Source organism: Sparus aurata, chromosome 18, assembly GCF_900880675.1.
Source record: "Sparus aurata chromosome 18, fSpaAur1.1, whole genome shotgun sequence".
Taxonomy (NCBI): Eukaryota; Metazoa; Chordata; class Actinopteri; order Spariformes; family Sparidae; genus Sparus; species Sparus aurata.
This window is the reverse complement of record NC_044204.1, coordinates 19,733,890-19,751,560: the sequence shown is the minus strand read 5'-3', so window position 1 is coordinate 19,751,560 and position 17,671 is coordinate 19,733,890. Positions and strand designations below refer to the sequence as shown.

At 39.6% G+C, this 17,671-nt stretch overlaps 1 protein-coding gene across 7 annotated transcripts; it reads left to right on the top strand.

Moving 5' to 3' along the window:
* Positions 1-2,710: 2,710 nt before the first annotated feature.
* rnf44 (ring finger protein 44) lies at positions 2,711-17,589 on the top strand. Of its 7 annotated transcripts, none has more exons than XR_003981541.1 (12): positions 4,576-5,325; positions 6,637-6,830; positions 8,301-8,523; positions 8,756-8,923; positions 9,379-9,552; positions 9,692-9,853; positions 12,001-12,116; positions 12,374-12,461; positions 13,170-13,291; positions 13,386-13,485; positions 13,578-13,727; positions 17,169-17,589. XR_003981541.1 is itself a non-coding variant. In XM_030397411.1 (11 exons), the coding sequence occupies exons 2-11, from the start codon at positions 6,724-6,726 to the stop codon at positions 13,638-13,640; spliced, it is 1,323 nt and encodes a 440-aa protein (XP_030253271.1). In that variant the 5' UTR covers positions 2,711-3,053; positions 6,637-6,723; the 3' UTR covers positions 13,641-17,589. The 7 variants fall into 7 exon arrangements, 4 of the variants coding, with proteins under 4 accessions (XP_030253271.1, XP_030253273.1, XP_030253269.1 ...); XR_003981539.1 differs by having other exon boundaries at positions 4,577-5,325; positions 14,356-17,589; XR_003981540.1 differs by having other exon boundaries at positions 4,578-5,325; positions 13,578-14,847.
* The last annotated feature ends 82 nt before the right edge of the window (positions 17,590-17,671 follow it).

Sequence of the window (17,671 nt, the reverse complement as noted above, 5' to 3'; positions counted from 1 at the left end):
TATGTTAACATTTATAAGGAGGTAAAAAACTAAATATGTACAAATAAACCACATGAATACAATCATGCACAATGACGTTCATCCCAGTAATCTCTAAATTCTAAAATCTTGCCCAAGTAGACTTTGGTTTATGACTTAGAGCACAGCACTGCCAGTCCCGTCCCAGCAATAAAAATATATAAATGGGAGGGAATGTTATAAAGCGCTATCAAAGCAATTCCAGTCAACAGAAACATAAGTAAAGGAAAAAAAAACAACTCACTGAGATGGATGAATCATTGTCATTTCACATGGACAACCTGATGAAATAGCCCTGATAAGTAATGACGCACACAGACACATAAATAAATACATTTGTGATGAGAATTACAAGAGAACGTATTCAAAATCCAATTAATAACGATAAAGAAGGGATGGTTCTCCTCCCCCTCGTACCTTCCTTTTAAGGGTTAAGCTGAGTTTCAGCTCCTTTATTTCCCACATTCTTCTGTCTGTGTATTTATCTTTTTTTAAAGACTCTTTATTACTTTTCCCTCCAGTACACAGAGGCAGTAGGTGCTTTCATTTCCTGGTACACTTTAAACCTTTATTCCACTGCGCCTCTGAGGGAAATATTGTACTTTTGACCTCAGAAGGTTTATCTGACAACCACTCAGTAGTTACTTTGCAGATTAAAATTTCACTTCAAAACACATGATCAGTAAAATACGACACAATATGAATTAAAGACGTGGGTAAAACTAGCTTTAGCTCGACCGGGTACAACAAAATAATGCTGCTGATAGTTTAAGGCACCAGTCTGTCTGATGTATTACTTTTACACTTTTGATACTTTAAGTAACGCTAGTATCAGATACATAGATACATTTGAATGCAGGGTTATTATTATTATTATTTGATTACTAATTGAACTAATCAAAAAGTAAAGAAACATGTCCAACACACATTTCCAGTAGAATCGCCAGACTGAGACATAATATCCTTCACCCACACATGATGAATCATACCAGAGTGACTTCAGTTTGCGTACATCTTATATTAATATACGGATGTAATAAAATCTAAATCTTTGACCGCGTTGGATGTGGCAGTGTGCTGTTTCTATTTACATCCCTGATAATACCGTATGTCCTGGATACACTCTCTTACAGCTTCCCTGAACTGTTGGTAAATGACTGAGGTAATGATAACCTTTTACTTTTAAGCACTTGTTTAATATCACCAACAGCACTGTTGTATCCAATTTTATTGGAGTAATTGAAGCTGTGTGTTGACTGTTTGATTGTGCTTTGGTAAATCCTCTCCAGTCCTCGATGGTAAACTCCGCTATCATGTCTCTGACAATGCAAATTTTTGTGTTTGTTTTTCAACATTAGCCAAGCACAAGTGATTGGGAAGTGGTAAACTCAATAGGTCGGCTTTTACCTCATTTTATAAGGAAGCACTGCAGTGCTCTCAACTATGCTGCCATATAACACCAGAATGGACTGGGGTATACAAGCCATAATCATTTGGGAAGATGACCGTTGCAACCTGGGGCGTCTGTTGTTCTCTAAAAATCTGATGAAAAATCTATTTAGGTGACAGATTAAACCACTCTAAAACTTTGAAATGAATACAACAGATAAGGAATGAACAGACACTGGTTTGGATGTGCCTTTATCACCTGACTTTGAGATACACAATAAACACACATACTATATATGAATATAATAATTTAAAACTAAAACTATGATGAAGGCTCATGAAGTACGCATGCTCCAGATCAGCAGTTCCGCAATCTGATCTAAATCTAAAACCTACGCATTTGAAGTAGCTAATCAATAACTTTGAACTGAGCAGCTTCTTCAGGTGTTTTTTTTTTCTATCTCTGCAACATGTAATTATGAAATTTAGGTTTTAGATTTGTTTATCTCACAGACTGCCAACAGTCCAAAACCCACAGATGACAACTACTGTCTTAAATAACAAAGAAAAGAGCAGTGAATCATTACATTTAGCAAATGTTTACAAATTTTGCTTGAAAAATTAATTGAAACGACAAATCTATTATCAAAATAGTTGACAATGACATTTCTTTCAATCGTCTGAACAATCAGTCGACTTATTGTTGCTAATTGGCAACTCCAGGGGTTCAAATGTCATAATACAATAACAAATGGGACAGAATCTGCATTCTTGTTTATACTGATAGTTTTGGGGATGTTACCCCTCGTCACTATTTCTGCGTGTAGCCTCACACTTTTGAGAAAATGCTAATTTCAGATAGCTGAAGCCATCCACCGTTCACAGGCTCCTCAGTCTACAGTGACAGTAAAGAAGAATCTGGCGCCCCCTCCTGGTCATGGAGTGTATTCAACAGTCTCGTCCGCAACAAATACAACTACTAAGATCTTTTCCTGTCCTGTTATTCCTCCGAATCTTTGACATTTTGTGTTTACATCTGCACTGAACAGACTGACTGGCATTATTCTCGCATTTAGCTATTATTTGCTTTTAGGATCAAACTGACCAGGGCTCCTCTCTCAGACAGAGCAGGCGGGTTTTCTTAACATTCATTAAAGTTGGTCCTGCGGGCTACTTTTAAACTTTATGACACATTTCGTCTCCTTTTCACTCAGTGGACGCTTTTTTTCACAGGCGACCCTGAACTTTCGAGTCAAACTGACACTGTGTTTATTCTGTCTATTACGGTAAAAATGGCAGCGCGGTGTGTGCTGTCCGCTGTATAAATGCGCAGAAATGGGGGTGTAACAGGGACCTGCAGAAACCCAAAACAGCGGAGGCGCTGGATTTACTTTAACAAAACAAAACACAGGCGATTACGGAAGTAATCCGGCGGGTTGCAAGCCCACAAAGCCGCGCATTGTGCGGACAGGCCGCGGAGATAACACGAGAGTCCGATGTTTAGCACCTTTTTTACAGCAGTGGTGAAACCCACGGAATGTTCCACACGGGAACAGCTGACCGTAGGATGCCGCACTTAGCCTAACGAGATGTGAACATTACAAGGAAAAATATCAGTGATCAGATGTTTGCATATTAACAATCAGGTAACTACACTGCTCCTCCTGTTTTATTATTGCTTTGTCTCGGCTGAGTTGTGGAGTTTTACGGTGCGTGTTTACGGGAGACGCTTGGACGGGTTATTAGGGTTGTCATCCTGCTCAACCTCCAGCCCCTCCTTGTTTTGCTGCTACCGACAGCGATGTTGTAATGTTTACATTTAGTCTATTTAGTTGCAAGCCGCCACCGCTGCTCTCCTTAGTCAGCTTCTCGTGAGGTGCACACTTCTGGATCCGTCCAAAAGACCAGATCTGCTCCAGTGCCTCGCAGTGCTGCGTTCAAAACAGACTGAGACATTATTTATTAACTCCTGCTGGACAAATCGGGCCCGAAAGGTGGCTTTAAAAGGCCCAGTAGAGCTTTATAGTCCTCATGTGCAGCAACACACGGTGCTTTTGCAGATGCTTTCAGTGGCCTAAACATAGCTGAGTGATGTCGTGTTAGGGCTGATGAGGGATGTTTCTCAGTTGATCCTGCAAGTGCAACATTACATAACAGTGTAGTCTACAGCATGACACTGTGGCCTCAAGTGAGAGTCAAATGAGACTGGGGGCCACAGTAAGAAGCAGAGTGTTCTGCAAAATAAACAAAACAGTTTCTTGACACTTAAATGTTCAAGCTAAGGAAAGAGATAATAATTTTCAGATTTTTCTTTACTTATCGACCAAAGTTTGATCCTTTACTTTATCAAAAGTAAGACGAAGAAAGACAAGTGAAAGTCATGATTCATGATCTTACTAAAGTAAAAGTATTTATTTTTAGTGGTAAGACTATCAGCAACAGAATCCACTTAAAGTAATAAAGAACTCACCATGCTTCTGATGTTTCTTAATATCAGTGGATCATTATTGATAATGCATCAATATGTATATACTTTAAAGTTGCATTGTGGAACTTTTTGTGAAATGTTCACTCATATAGTCGAACCACCATAACTCAAAACAAGGGCCTGTTTAGCCTCAAAGTTTGCAAATACAAACATAAACACATGGCTTTAAAGTACATATAAAATTGTTAGTCTGTGTTTAAAGAGCTTTCTTTTCTTGTTTACTTCTAGGCCTGTAAAAAATAGTTGCATAGTTGCAAAAGCTGCATGTATGTTGGAGGAGTTGGAGCTACAATGTTAATTGCTTTTCATACTGCTGGGTAGTTTACTCTAACAATGCATCGTATTGTATGGACTGTTTTAGTATGTTACATGTACAGTTTAATTCAGCAGCTACTTAGTTGCACAATATTACCTGCAGAAACATACAAATAATAAATAATAAACTTTATTTGTATGGCACTTTTTAAAAAAAAAATAAAACACAAAAATAATGCAAACAAGCCACAAAAACATAAATGAAAACAGAACACAAGATGGGTAAAATACGCGATAGAAGAGGGATAGAAAGTTGACCGTTTTACTTTAGAAAAGGCCTTCTGGATTATTATTATTCCACAGAATATAACTATAAAGTAGCATAACATATACTACATATATAAAAGTACTGTACAGTGCAAGTATATTGAAATAACACAGGAACAGTGCCTGAGTTAATATAGCTAGTGACTTTCCATCACTTGACTGTTGTTGAGAGCATCACTGTATGAATGTATGGATGGATGACCAGGGAAAACAAGGTCAGGGTTATAATGGCGTTAACGATAAGCTTCAGGGACGTTTGGGTAAATAGTGTTCCTCACAGTTTTGGGTGACTTCCTCTTGATCACAAAGCAACAAACAACAAGAGGAACTGCTTGTTTTGATTCACTGTAGCAAAGACTGTCTGGATGTCTGCTGTCTGTGTTTGCTGCGCGCCGATTGGTCACTCTGGACAGGGGGCGGGGTTTCGTCGTAACAATGCATTTCAAGGAACATACACGCGCCAAGGAATGTTTTCTGTCGCTGGGTTACTAACGTTATCTGTTGAGACGTTTAACGGTCAGTCCTGCTCAGGTGAACGCTGCCGTTAACGGACAGGTCGTTACCACGGTTTCTGGAGACGCGGTTAGCTCATGCAGCAGTCGGAAGCGTGTGTTAGCAGGCTAGCGTTAGCAAGCTAGTAGCAGCTCCGTCCGACATTGTCAGAAATCTGTCGGAGGAGACAAGCAGGCGATTTATTGTCAGGTATAACTGTCAACGTCACCGTCAATCGCGGGCTGGCGGTCGCTTAGAGGAGGTCGCGAGAGGATAACTTGATGGGACACGACGTTTCGGAGACTCGGACACCTGCCATCTCCCCTCCTCACCAAGCAAGCAAACTCGCTCAGAAAGTAAGATGTGGGCTCTGTTGTTAGCCAAACCTTTCTGCACAGCGCTGGTCTCTGTCTGCCGTGTTACATGGGAAGAATATGCAGTGATAAATGACTTCATGTGCTAACTTCGTCCTAGCATGCAGGCTAAAATGCTTGCTAACAGCAGTAATCCGCAGCTGATCAGCCCTTCTTTGCTTGGACAAAGCGTTAGCCTTGCTTGGCTAAAGTTAGCTGCTCTCCTTCAACAGGGGACGTCGAATTGCCCCAGCAATGAGAAGCCAGAGGTTGCCACAACGATAATGTCTGCTATTTTCTCAGCATTGTGTGAAAGGCGTCGTATTAAACTTGTTAGACACGGTGTGAAGGGACAGTGGCCTCATTAAATTGCAGGGTAGCTAGCGGTCCCGCTTGCCTCCCATATCTTTTGTTGTTGCTTTGTCTTTTGAGCACATGGCTTTCCATGTTTTTGTCCAGGCAGGCTACAGCGACCCCTATTAAGTCTGTCCCCGAATTTACCGCATTAATTACACTGTTGAATTCACAATTTCTAAGTCTTTTTGTTAAACTGAACATAGGTAATGTTCTTTGTAAATCCCTCAATTTAAGAATACAACCAAGGGACGTTTGTGACATGTTTTCTTGATTAGAAACGACATCACTCTAGTTAGTGGCCTAGATCTGGATCAGTCTAATTAGGCACCTGTGGCAACAGTTATTTTTCTCATATTTTGTGAGAACACGTTTTTTGTGCTTTCAGTAGCATGGACCTTTTTAAAGTGTTTGTTCCATTTATAAAGTAATGATTAAATGTCTCAATATTCACGTCTTGGTTAAAAACGCCAAGTTTTCATCATGATGGGGACATTTTTTTCACAACGGAGAAAAAGGCAAATGTTGAATTATACAGATGTGTTATCAGAGGATTTTAACAATTAAAGTTTTTCTTGGGCTAGAAATGGGGGTGAATTGGTCTTGCAGACCAACTGTGTGTTGATTTGCAGACGACGCTGGCATTAGTCACCTTGAAAATATAGGAATGTTCTGTATTGCATGTGCCGAATTTCAGTAACAGTGATCTATGCCATTTTCAATTAAATATGTGTCCTAAATAACGCCAGTGAAAGAAATGATCCCCCGACATATGTTTCATATGTGTATTTATTTAAGTCTTAAGTTACATTTTCACAAATTCCTATGCTATACAGTTCTAATTCCAGTGAATCTAAAATTGGGTTGCAATGATTAGACTGTGTGCATGCAAAGGATATACAGAAATGAGTTCTGTAGTTTAAAAGCTGGATTCTGAACTTGTCAATTGTGATTTTGCAGGGTTAAGACAATCAAGAGGCAACATACAAGTGCCTCCACTGTACGGTTTCCTTTCCCTGAGTGTGACTCGTCTGCACGACGTCACCAATGCGACCATGGGAAATAGCAGTAAATAGGCTGCCACCAACAGCCCCCTTAAACCCGAGGAGGTTCCTTGGAGAGCCCTGCAACGTCCCAGTGCATCTCAGGAGAAGGTAAAAGCTCTACTTTGCCTTTCCGCATGACATTTTCCTTTTTAAAGATATACTATCTAACTTAGAAATAAATAAATTTGGATGCTTTCAACATCAGCCAAATGTCAGGTTTGTCTGTGATTCATGGTGCCTTACCCCCGCAGCAGAAGAAAAACACTTTTTTTTTTACACACTTGTTAGAACTGAAGACAGAGATGCAGTCCGTGTGGTAGTCATCTGATGTAGTCTTTACGACCAGCATTTTCTTGCGTGAAAATGTATCATATATTGTCATAATATTGTGACAGAATAAAAGTTCACCACATATTGGATATAAACACATATAACAGCAGAACATCAGAAACAAAGGGCACTGACTTTTTAAAGCAGTGACTCTTGCTATTATGAGGAGCTTGTTAAAGGGTTTTCAGTAGGGCTGCAACTAATAATCGGTTTTGTTATCGATAAGTCTGCCAATTATTTTCGTGATTAGTTGTTGCCAAAAAAATGTGTCGTCCTCAGATTGCTTCTTTTTTCCCAACCTGTAGACTCTTAATTTGCTGTCCTAAATAACAGAGAAAAGCAGAACATCTGCCCATTTAAGAGGTTGGAACCAGCAAATTGTTGACATTTTTGCATGAAAAACAATTTATTGTTTATCAAAACAGTTTGTGATTTATTATCTTTCGATCAACCAATCGATTAATCTACTAATAATTGTGACAAATTAAAAAATATAAATACATTGGGGTGGGATAAAATGTCAACATGGCAATTTGTTGTTTTACATTACAGATACGCTGGTATCATACAAATATTTTTATTAAAACATGCAGGCAGTCTAAACAGATTCCCCTACCAGTTTGACTTTCCTTCATAACTCATTGTGTTGTAAATTTCTGTAAAATCAATTTACAGATTTAAAGAATAAAGAATTAGGTGGGCCATAGCTGTGTCCTTTCTTTTAAACATTTTAACTCCAGAACTGTTTCCAAGCAGTTCGGCCTTTTGCTAGTTTATGGCTGTATTTAAGACTGTTCACTTTTTAAGATATTGTTTCTTCCCAGTTCATGTCTAATTTAGCTAAATTGACACCACAATGCAGTGAAGGGAAAAAAAATGGTTCCTGCACTTTGTCTTTTTAGGGGTGTTTCGAATACTTCAGTCAGACGGACGTTGTGATTTAGAATTAGACAATTGTCTTGCAAACTACTGATTATCACAGAATTGATACTATTGTTATTGTGAATAATATTTTGAGATATTCTTTGATGTCCACTCCTAATACACATACCTGTTTCATAAATATCACATCTTTAAGGCAGATTTGTAATGATACATCTCTATGTGGATAAGCAGAACACCTAGAATATTACATTTGAGAGGTCATTTCAAGGAACTGGCATGCAATACATCTAATAGTCTGTTAATGGACAAAATGTATTAAATTCTCTGTGTCTGTATCAATATTTCTTCTGTACGATGTAACAGCCCACCAGTGAGACGCCAGTGGGGGAGACGAGACAGACCTGTACTGCACAGTTCCCTGGTCCAGGATGAGAACTTCCATCATCTGCTTTTCTCCCAACATCATCAACAGGTTCCTTTAGATGACTCCAGACAATACAGCCACACCAGCACAGCACCACGCATGCTTCACCCTGCTGCTCACCTGCCCCAGCAGAGCCCCATCATGGTGGATCTACACGACCAGGTAACAGAACAGCCTGATGGGTAACGAAGTTCTGACATTTATCAAACATGATTTGCTGTCTTGTCAGACTACATGTCTGTCATCTTCAGAAATGTGCTTTTTGTGATTTAATATGAAACATTCTGGTGTTACGTAGTGTTATAATGGGTTCATTTTGGGAGAAAGGCTTCTGTTTTAGCCAGATTGTGGAGTCACACCATCTCTCCCCCCGCCCCACTTCTTTCCGTAAAAGATGCACCAGGGATCGGTTCCAATATCATACACTGTTACGACGGTGACGACCCATGGATTTCCCATCCACACCGGGCAGCCCCTTCCAGGGTGCAACACTCAGCAGCTCCCAGCATGCTCGGTAATGTTCAGCGGACAGCTCTCTCTGCTCTGCTGCCTTCCTCCTCCTGTGAGTTTGAAAAGGAAGAGCCCAAATGTCAGTGGCATCCATGTAGCACACCATACCAGCCATGCAATCTGTTATTCTTTATGACTAACCAATAAGCTGCTGCTGTCACTGTGCAGGATCTGTGGTTCATGTTAGCACAAACATTAGGAACCATTACGCAACACAAGGTTCTGATGCACATCTAGTGTAGTTTTGGAAACACATCTTAGGATAGTAATTAGTGTGTGTTGTGGCAATACTGTCAGTGTTGTGGTTTTATGTAATGCATCGCTTCTGTTCACTACATGCTTACAAAATGCTTTCATTTTTAACCGCCTTACTGCAAGTATAAGGAGAAAACTGCTTTGGTTAGTTGGAGGCCTCTGAAGTGTGAAGTTTGATTGTTGTTAAAATATAAAGAAGGACATTAACTTACTTAAATTAATATCACTTCCTGTATTGTTTTCTCTCCTCAGCTCATACAGGCATGTACCATGCAGCATATGCCAGTGTCTTATCAAGCCTTTCCACCCCTGATCTCCAGCGAACATTTTGTATTGCACCCAAACCCATCTGTACCCCCCCACCAGCCACCGCACCTTGCTCCTTTGAGCCAGTTTGTCCCTTTACAGCCTCAACACCCACGCATGGTGAGTAGTCCCCATCATACATTTATCCATAAAAACACATTGCAGTGGATGTAGAGTGTAATGACTGGTTTGTTGAATTGCATTCATATGTCAGGATTAACAAAAACATATTTTTCTGCACATTTCTCTGTCCTCTCAGCCTCTACAGAGGGTAGAGAATGAAGTTGACCTAAGAGGGGACCAGCACCCATTAGGGACCTTCTCCTACCCTCCCTCTCATCACCCACCAGCGCTGCCTCCTTCTCTGCCCTTACAGTATCTTCCTCAAGAGCCTCTGCATCAGGAGCTTCCCTTTGGAGTGGTAAGACAGCCTCTGAGACAGTCTCAGACCTTTATTTACCAGGGAACTTGACAGCGCAATTATTATCCACATCTCATTAATCAAATTAAATGATGCGATCAGGAATGGCTGTTAAATACGTTGGTGAAGTACTGGAAAAAATGTATGAAAAAAGATATTGCATTCTATATGATATAGAAATAGAAGATATAGAAGATCCCTGCATACAACTGCATTCTCATTCTCCTCTTCTACCTTGCGCAAAGGCACGTTGGTAGTAGTTCTCACACGAGCAGGTGTATTTAAGCAGCTGGCAATGTGATAAACTTTTCAAAGTAGAATATTTTACCTGTCTAACACAGGTCTAATTATAAAATTCATTGCTTGAATGGATGAGTAATAATATTCGTTCCACTTGTGCTTTACTGCTTTGTCATGTCACAATGTCTGTTTAAAAGCCAATTAGCTTCATGAATAGATTAGAACATTGTTCCAAAATCAATTAGCTCACAAAGGCTTCAGAGTACAAGATGGACAAGACTTTGACAGAAGAAAAGCTGGTGTTGCTCACAAAACACATCAGTTAAAGAAAAGTTTTATTTGTACTTTTCATTCACACAAAATGAACTAATATAAAGCAGTTGTGGCTATCAAATGTGAAAAAGGTTTGGGATCCACTGTCCTAACCAGTGGTAGGCATGTTGTTGGCTTCACTTAACACCCATTAAAGAAAGTAATAACATAACCTTCAGTAGCAGGTTTTAAGTTGCATCTTCTTTCTAAAACAGTGGTATAACTTACTGTAATGTGGCTGTCGCCATGAGCTTGTGCAATTCACCAACTTGCAGAAGCGTTTAATTCTCAAAAGCTCGCTTCAGGTGGTTCTTTTTTTCTGCGAATCAAACTTAATGAACAAAATGTTTAATGGAAACAGATTTTCCAAATAAACTTAGAGCTGTTTCTGCTGTCTGCTTCAACATGTCTTCTTCATTGTCTCTGGACTGCATGCAACATGGCCAATGCTGGTTGACATGCAAGAACAATTACAACTCACCCCATGGAAAGTAATTCCTACGGTAGGGCTGGGCGATTAATCGAATTTTGATCGCGATTTTGATTTTGGCTTCTCACGATCATGAAAACACTGTAATCGAAGAAAAGCGATTAATGTGCCGCCGTGTCACCTGCAGCTGCAGCAGTGAGTGTGTGGATCAATTGTGGAACGAGCGATTGATAACATGGCAGAAAAGCAGCCTGAGCCTTTAGTTGAAAAGAAAGGTAGGACAACTTCGGTCATTTGGAGACATTTTGGCTTCAACTCGTCAGACGTGGAGCAGAAGGAGATTGTTTGCAAAGTTTGTCACACCGTCGTGTCTGCACCCCAGGGCAACACGACAAATTTATTTAACCATAAAGTGGTCTATGACAAAGTATTGAAGGAGCAAAAGACCCAAAAAAGTGCAAGAGCGCCAACTTCAGCCACAGCCTCCGCCACCGCAACACAATCTTCCATTGAGGACACTCTTTACAATGCCGCTCCATATCCCACCGGCTCCCGGCGACAGCGAGAGATAACGGAGGCTGTGACATTCATGCTAGCTGAGGACATGTGCCCTATCAGTACCTTTAGCAACCCGGGCTTCAAGACACTGGTCAACACTTTGGACAAGCTGGTTGTTTTTCTAAAAGTTATATTTAAAGTTGAGTTTTGGTGGCTCAATAAATCATTTTTTTGAAATCAGTGAATAACCGTGTTTATTAATCGTGATTTCAATATCAATCAAAATAATCGTGATTATTATTTTTAGCATTATCGCCCAGCCCTATCCTACAGACCTCTCTCCATTTTGTTGGCTGGTTCGTCTACCTTTAGCCTCCCTTTACTTCCACATCCATGTATGACGTAGCCTAGTTCATTGCTCAAAACTGTTTATGGAAACGCACCTGATTCACATCCTTATTTTTTGTGGGCTATCAAACATTTTTGTTCGCTTGACATTTTATAGAAGTGTGGCTAATATGCTGTTGTTTAGGTTTTTAATGTCCTTTTCTCACCAAGAATTTCTCACTTTTCTTAAACCTGCTGTCATTCGAAAGTGAAAAGGAGGAAGAACGTTCACGCCAATCACATACTTCTGTTCTCTTAATCTCTGTGTGTTTCTCATCAGCCATATCCCCACATGCTGCCCCGGCGAGTGAGTGGACAGAGATACAGGTTGCAGCAACCTCTCCCCCCTCCTCCTCCACCTCCATCTTACTACCCAGGCTTCCTCCCTTACTTCTTGTGAGTACCTACAATAAAAGCACCACATTTGATAAAGTAAAAAAGCCATAATCATGTGGTTATCTACTTGAGTGTAAGGCACATTATTATGCTAAGTTCTCTACATCGCTGCTTTTCAAAAGTGAAATGAGTGAAGAGGCTGTAAAGAAACGATGATTTTCTCTAATTACCACTCGATGCTGCTAATAGCTTGGAATCAAAGTGAGGTTGATCGTGTTCAAGCCTGCTAAACAAGTAATGATTCTCTCTCCTCTCAGGTCAATGCTTCCTGTGCCTCCAACAGCAGTGGGCCCAGCCATTAGTCTAGACCTGGATGTTGATGATGTGGAAATGGAAAACTATGAGGTGAGTGTGAAGGCTTTTGGAGAAACGAATATTTCACACGCGGAGTACACGGTGTTTACCAAAGAGTTGGAGCTCTCTGAGAAGAACTTACTCCCCATTGCTTTAGTCATAAGTGTTAAATTCAGTGTAATTCAATGGATATGAAAATTAATTTCATGTAAAAATGCTGATGGTTGATCTTGACTTGAAACATATTTAAATAAAGCCTGATGTATCGGTTGGCCGATTTTGGCCCATCACAGATCAATATATGAGCGTATATGTTGTCCGATATGCACTGATATAAAAAGGAGGATTATTAAATTCCCATTTGTAATTTACTGTGTCAGTGCACAAACAAGAGTTTGTTAACCCTACTGAGGAATGGTTGCAAAAATGTGTCCATCTAAACCTTTTGCTTCCTAATATCGGCAATCGACCCCAAAGATCGTAAATAGGTTGGGTTTCATAATAAACATGTCAAGAAGAAGTAAATTACTCATTATGTTGGATTTTGTTGAATTGTGGAATTCATGTAAATGTGTAAGAAGTGTAAAAGTTTCGCATGTACAATACAGTTAACATGTTGATGAACTCTTTCCTTTTTTTATTACTAAATCTCGAAGGTTAGAGGTGTAAGTGCAAGTTATTTGGTTACATTTCAGTGTCATTGTATGACAGACCCAAAATATCATCAGTCTCTCTCTCGCTCTCTCTCTCTCTCTGTAGGCATTATTGAATCTGGCAGAGAGGTTGGGTGAAGCGAAACCACGTGGACTCACTAAAGCGGACATAGAGCAACTTCCGTCCTACAGATTCAACTCAGAGAATCATCTATCTGAACAAACGCTGTAAGCCTATTCCTAATTGTTAAAGCAAACTTGTATTTAGTCCAGAGATGTATCTTAGTAACCTTTTTATCTTTTTATCTTTTTTCTCCCTCAGGTGTGTTGTGTGCTTTAGTGACTTTGAGTGTAGGCAGCTACTTCGGGTATTACCTTGTAACCACGAATTCCATGCCAAGTGTGTGGATAAATGGTTAAAGGTAAGTCGATGCCATTCCAAAGTGTTTTCATTCTTCTGGATGAATATACAGATACTCGGTGCTGACACGTGCTGTTTCCGCTCGTCTTCCAGACCAATCGCACTTGTCCTATCTGCCGAGCCGATGCCTCGGACGTACACCGGGAGGTGGAGTGAGGACTGACTCTGTGCTGAACTGAAAACTGCAAACACCAGAGTCTGTCCCAACACTGGGGACACCTGCCACCCAACCTGCGTCCTCCAGTAAATATAGCTTACCCATCTACCACTCCTGCCCCTTCCTAAATAATAAGCAATCCAGGATTGTTTCTGGAGCCTGTTGTACCTCTGCTGTGCTTCATTGTCCAAGTCTCTTGAAACCCACTGCCTATCGCAGCCTATAGCCAGAGTTCTGGGATCGCCAGCCAGTTCTTTCTCTGCCCCCTTGTTGCAGATTCCAAAGATTTTCCCTACAATGCATTATTTGCTGCTTTTGTTTACAGGGTTTCATTTTTATTTAGTGGATTTGGTTGTGGTGTTCATGAATAGTGGGAGTCCTGCATTGAAGGAGGTGAGTCGGGAGCCTGGAGGATGATGGGCTGGACACCTTGTGCAATTAGCAGGAAAAAAAATAGGAATACTTCAACATGGGTATCTGTGTTTGGAGGCGACACCTGACCATCATAGATGCATGTTTCTGTAGGTGTTGGGCAAAGTGACTTGTTAATAATGTATGTTCTGCAATAATGTATTGATCATTTCAACAGTTTTACCCCTTTATTTGTTTTAGATTTGCCAATGCTATTGTGAAAGTGTGACTTGCTGTGGTTAAATGCAGATTCTGTTAAGCCTGAGGTTATGGACTGCAACTGTGGGGTTTCTTCTGCCCCAGATTATCTACTCTGGAACACAGATCTGTACAAAAGCAGTCATGGATTAATGGACTGCGTCTTTTCGAGGTCATCTGGCATAACGGCACAAGTGATACATCCACCCTCCATGTCAGCATTGTTCCTCTGGCAAGTGTGTAAGAGTGTGTGCGTGTGTGTGAGCACATATTGCGTGTGCGTGTATGTTTGTCCTGTTCACAGAGCCAATGCATTGTGTAACCACTGGATACAGGGCAGCATGCTAGGATTTGCATGAACTGTTGATTCAGACTAGCAATATTTTAATCAAGCATTGCCACCAAAATTATCAAATTTAAAGAAAAAGAAGAGACAAAGAAGCATACTAAAAGAACTGCTTGCTTATTCAGAAAGCGCCATGAGGGAAGACTAGCATGTGGTTCCACCCCGACTGCGTTTAAGGATGGGAGTCCTCGTCCGAGGGCTATGCTGATGCCATAGAGCTCTGGACGCCTGTGCAGAAAGCAATATGTGCAGTGAGTGGCAGGTTTTAAACAAACTTTCCTTCCCTTTTAGGAAGACTGGGCTTTTTATTTCTTTGTTTGTGAGCCAAATCCAATATACAGATATAGCCTATACTGTTCAAGATTTCAGATCTGCCTTCTTATGACCTTGACAAGCACAAACCTATTACTAATCCTGAAAATACTTTGTCATTTCCACTTGTTTTAAAAAATGTCGTTTTTAAAAAAAAAAGAAAAAAATGTTTATTTATTGGTTTTATCTAGAGAAAAACGCATTGAAGGAAACAGTTGGAGCACTAACAATGTTTGTGTATGGTATGTGTTATATTCTGGTAACTTGGTTGGGTCATTGTCATAGGCCATGGTAATGGTGTTGTAAAAGAGCAACTGTATGTATAGCTTCAGTGTGAATGCTTTTAGATAAATGTTTGAAGACAGAAGAATGTTGAAAACCCTTGTAGAAGTCACTGGTGACGCTCCACGATACGCCAGCTTACTGTATCCCACAGTGATCAGGATGGGGTCCAAATGACGCAGAGCTGGAGTGTTCAGTAGTGCAGAAGAAACACTGTTAGACTTCTAGTTCTCTGCTTGTGTTCACACTTAAAAAAACAAACAAAAAACAACAGGATACACTTGGGGTGGGAGGAAAAAGAGCAACAGACGGACTTTTGCTTTGCATTCACTCGTAACTGCCCCAGTAAGCACTAACAGGCAGTTGTTACCTTTGCTTTTATGCGTAAAGGGATCTTGCCTTTTTCTTTACTTTTGTTTAAGTGAATGTGAGTCTTTGATGTGTGTGCCACCTTTTAAGAGAGAAAAAAAGAAGCCATTTAATGAGTTAAACCCACAGCTTTGAGAATTAACCTATGTGTACATATCTATTTGCTGGCATATATTGTAAGTTAGAATAAAAAAATCACTCAGGGCCTCTCGGTATATAAAAATAAAGGAGAACAGTCCATTTCAAATGGAACGGATGCCATGAAAAGGGTATATCTGAATTTAGTTTGGTCGTTTTCCTCAGACCATAAATAATTTAATGTAATCAATTATAATATTCTGTTTTGTCGGAAATAGTAGATATTACATCATTTAAAGACAGGCATGCAAGAAAAAAAGATCAGTAAATATGTTCTTAGTATTCACTGAAAAGAGGCAATGTACACTGCAACTCATTACAAGTGTATTATTCAAACCTGTTTGACTTTTGTTCTTTTACTTGAACCATATGTTCAACATAGCGGTTGTGATCCCATTTCTAAATGTGCCGTGATGCACAATATTCTACCCAATTCACTCCCAAATCTACTTCAGAGGTGTTTGCATGACTTTAAACAAAAAAAAAATTAAAACAAGTGTGATATAGTGGAGGATATCTCAAAAATCTGGTGGGGACCTATTTAACGGTGCACAATATGCATGCTTGTCAACCAGATCCCAACTGATTTTTAGCTCTAGTTGGCTTTGGGTTCAGGGGGTTTGGATCTTAATGCTCAGCTGATAACTGCCATGCATTGTACTGCACACATTTGTAATAGAACTGAATGACTACAAGATTTTATTGCGCTAACTTCATTTTATAGGAAGTAAAAAAAATAAAATTAAAAAAAAAAAAAAAAAATGGTCTTGAATCCAGAAATTCTTACATACAACATTGTGTTACTGTTATTGCCCTAACGACTGAAAAATAACATGCTCTGAAACTACTGTAGTTTATCAAAAGCCATAGTGAAAAGGTGCTAGATGTTCTGCTTTTAGGTATGAAACTCACTCGCGTGAATGCAATAGTTTGTCATGGATCCCATGTATTCTGAAAGCATGTTATACTAATACCCCTGAACAATGTCAGTGAAAATCAATATAGTTTAAGGGATTTTAAAAAAAGAATAAAGTGTTGTCATACTTATTTCAGTGTAGTACTGTACCTGCCTATCAGGCTCTTGCTCTCAGTGTATCAATATCTTAAAATGTATTGTTCACATATAGATACCTTAATTCATGTTAATGTTAGCACTATTGTTTTTTGGAGTTAATGAATATTAAATTGACAATATCCAGCTACCCTATGAAATAAAAAAGAGAACCTCCCATTAAGGCCTAGGTAATGAGGTAACTTTTGATGACAACTGAGAATAGAGTCTTGTAGTCTTTCTGTTAAGAGTTATTGAATAATCTCACAGCTTGTGTGGTGCAAAAATGTGTTCCAATAAGCAGCTAAAATTTATTTAGGATTTGTGATTGATTGCTCCGTAGATGCCATTTATTGTTTACCAATGACTTTTGCTGTGGTGGGATAGTGGTTTACTGTTCTTACTCTCCCTGGCCTCTAGGGGTCCTTGCCTGAACACCAGACTACCCACCCGCCAACAGAGCCAGGGGCATGTGTTCTGTGTTAGGCAGATATTTTGCTTTGGTACTTGCACATTTACAGTTACCTCATTTTTTCCATGTTTGTATTGGGGGGTGGGGGGAGAAAACAACTAATATATATTATATATAGGAAATGGTTCTTATTAATGTTATAATTTTTCATTCCATTGGAATCATATTGTTTGTAGCATTTAACATAACTAGTTAGTGTATTATATATACATCTGTATACTGTTTGAAATTTTTAAGATTTGTACTTTTTTTAAATGAAAGTTGCTAGTTATGCTTTACCAAGTAGTGCAATCATATTTTTTTTTTTAATTGTTGTGGCTGATTTGAAAGGGTTGTTCACTAATAAATGTATGATGTATACCAATATCACACTCGTCTCCTTTGACTTGGGCTACTGTGAGAGGCACTTGAGCTGATATTGATGCTTAAAATAACATTCTAGCCCATGCTG

Excerpts from the sequence above, each read along its gene's own strand:
- rnf44 (XM_030397411.1), top strand. The coding sequence starts at position 6,724 with ATGCGACCATGGGAAATAGCAGTAAATAGGCTGCCACCAACAGCCCCC. Across the intron at positions 8,524-8,755 it reads TGGTGGATCTACACGACCAG|ATGCACCAGGGATCGGTTCC; the intron begins GTAACAGAACAG and ends TTTCCGTAAAAG. Across the intron at positions 12,117-12,373 it reads GGCTTCCTCCCTTACTTCTT|GTCAATGCTTCCTGTGCCTC; the intron begins GTGAGTACCTAC and ends CTCTCCTCTCAG.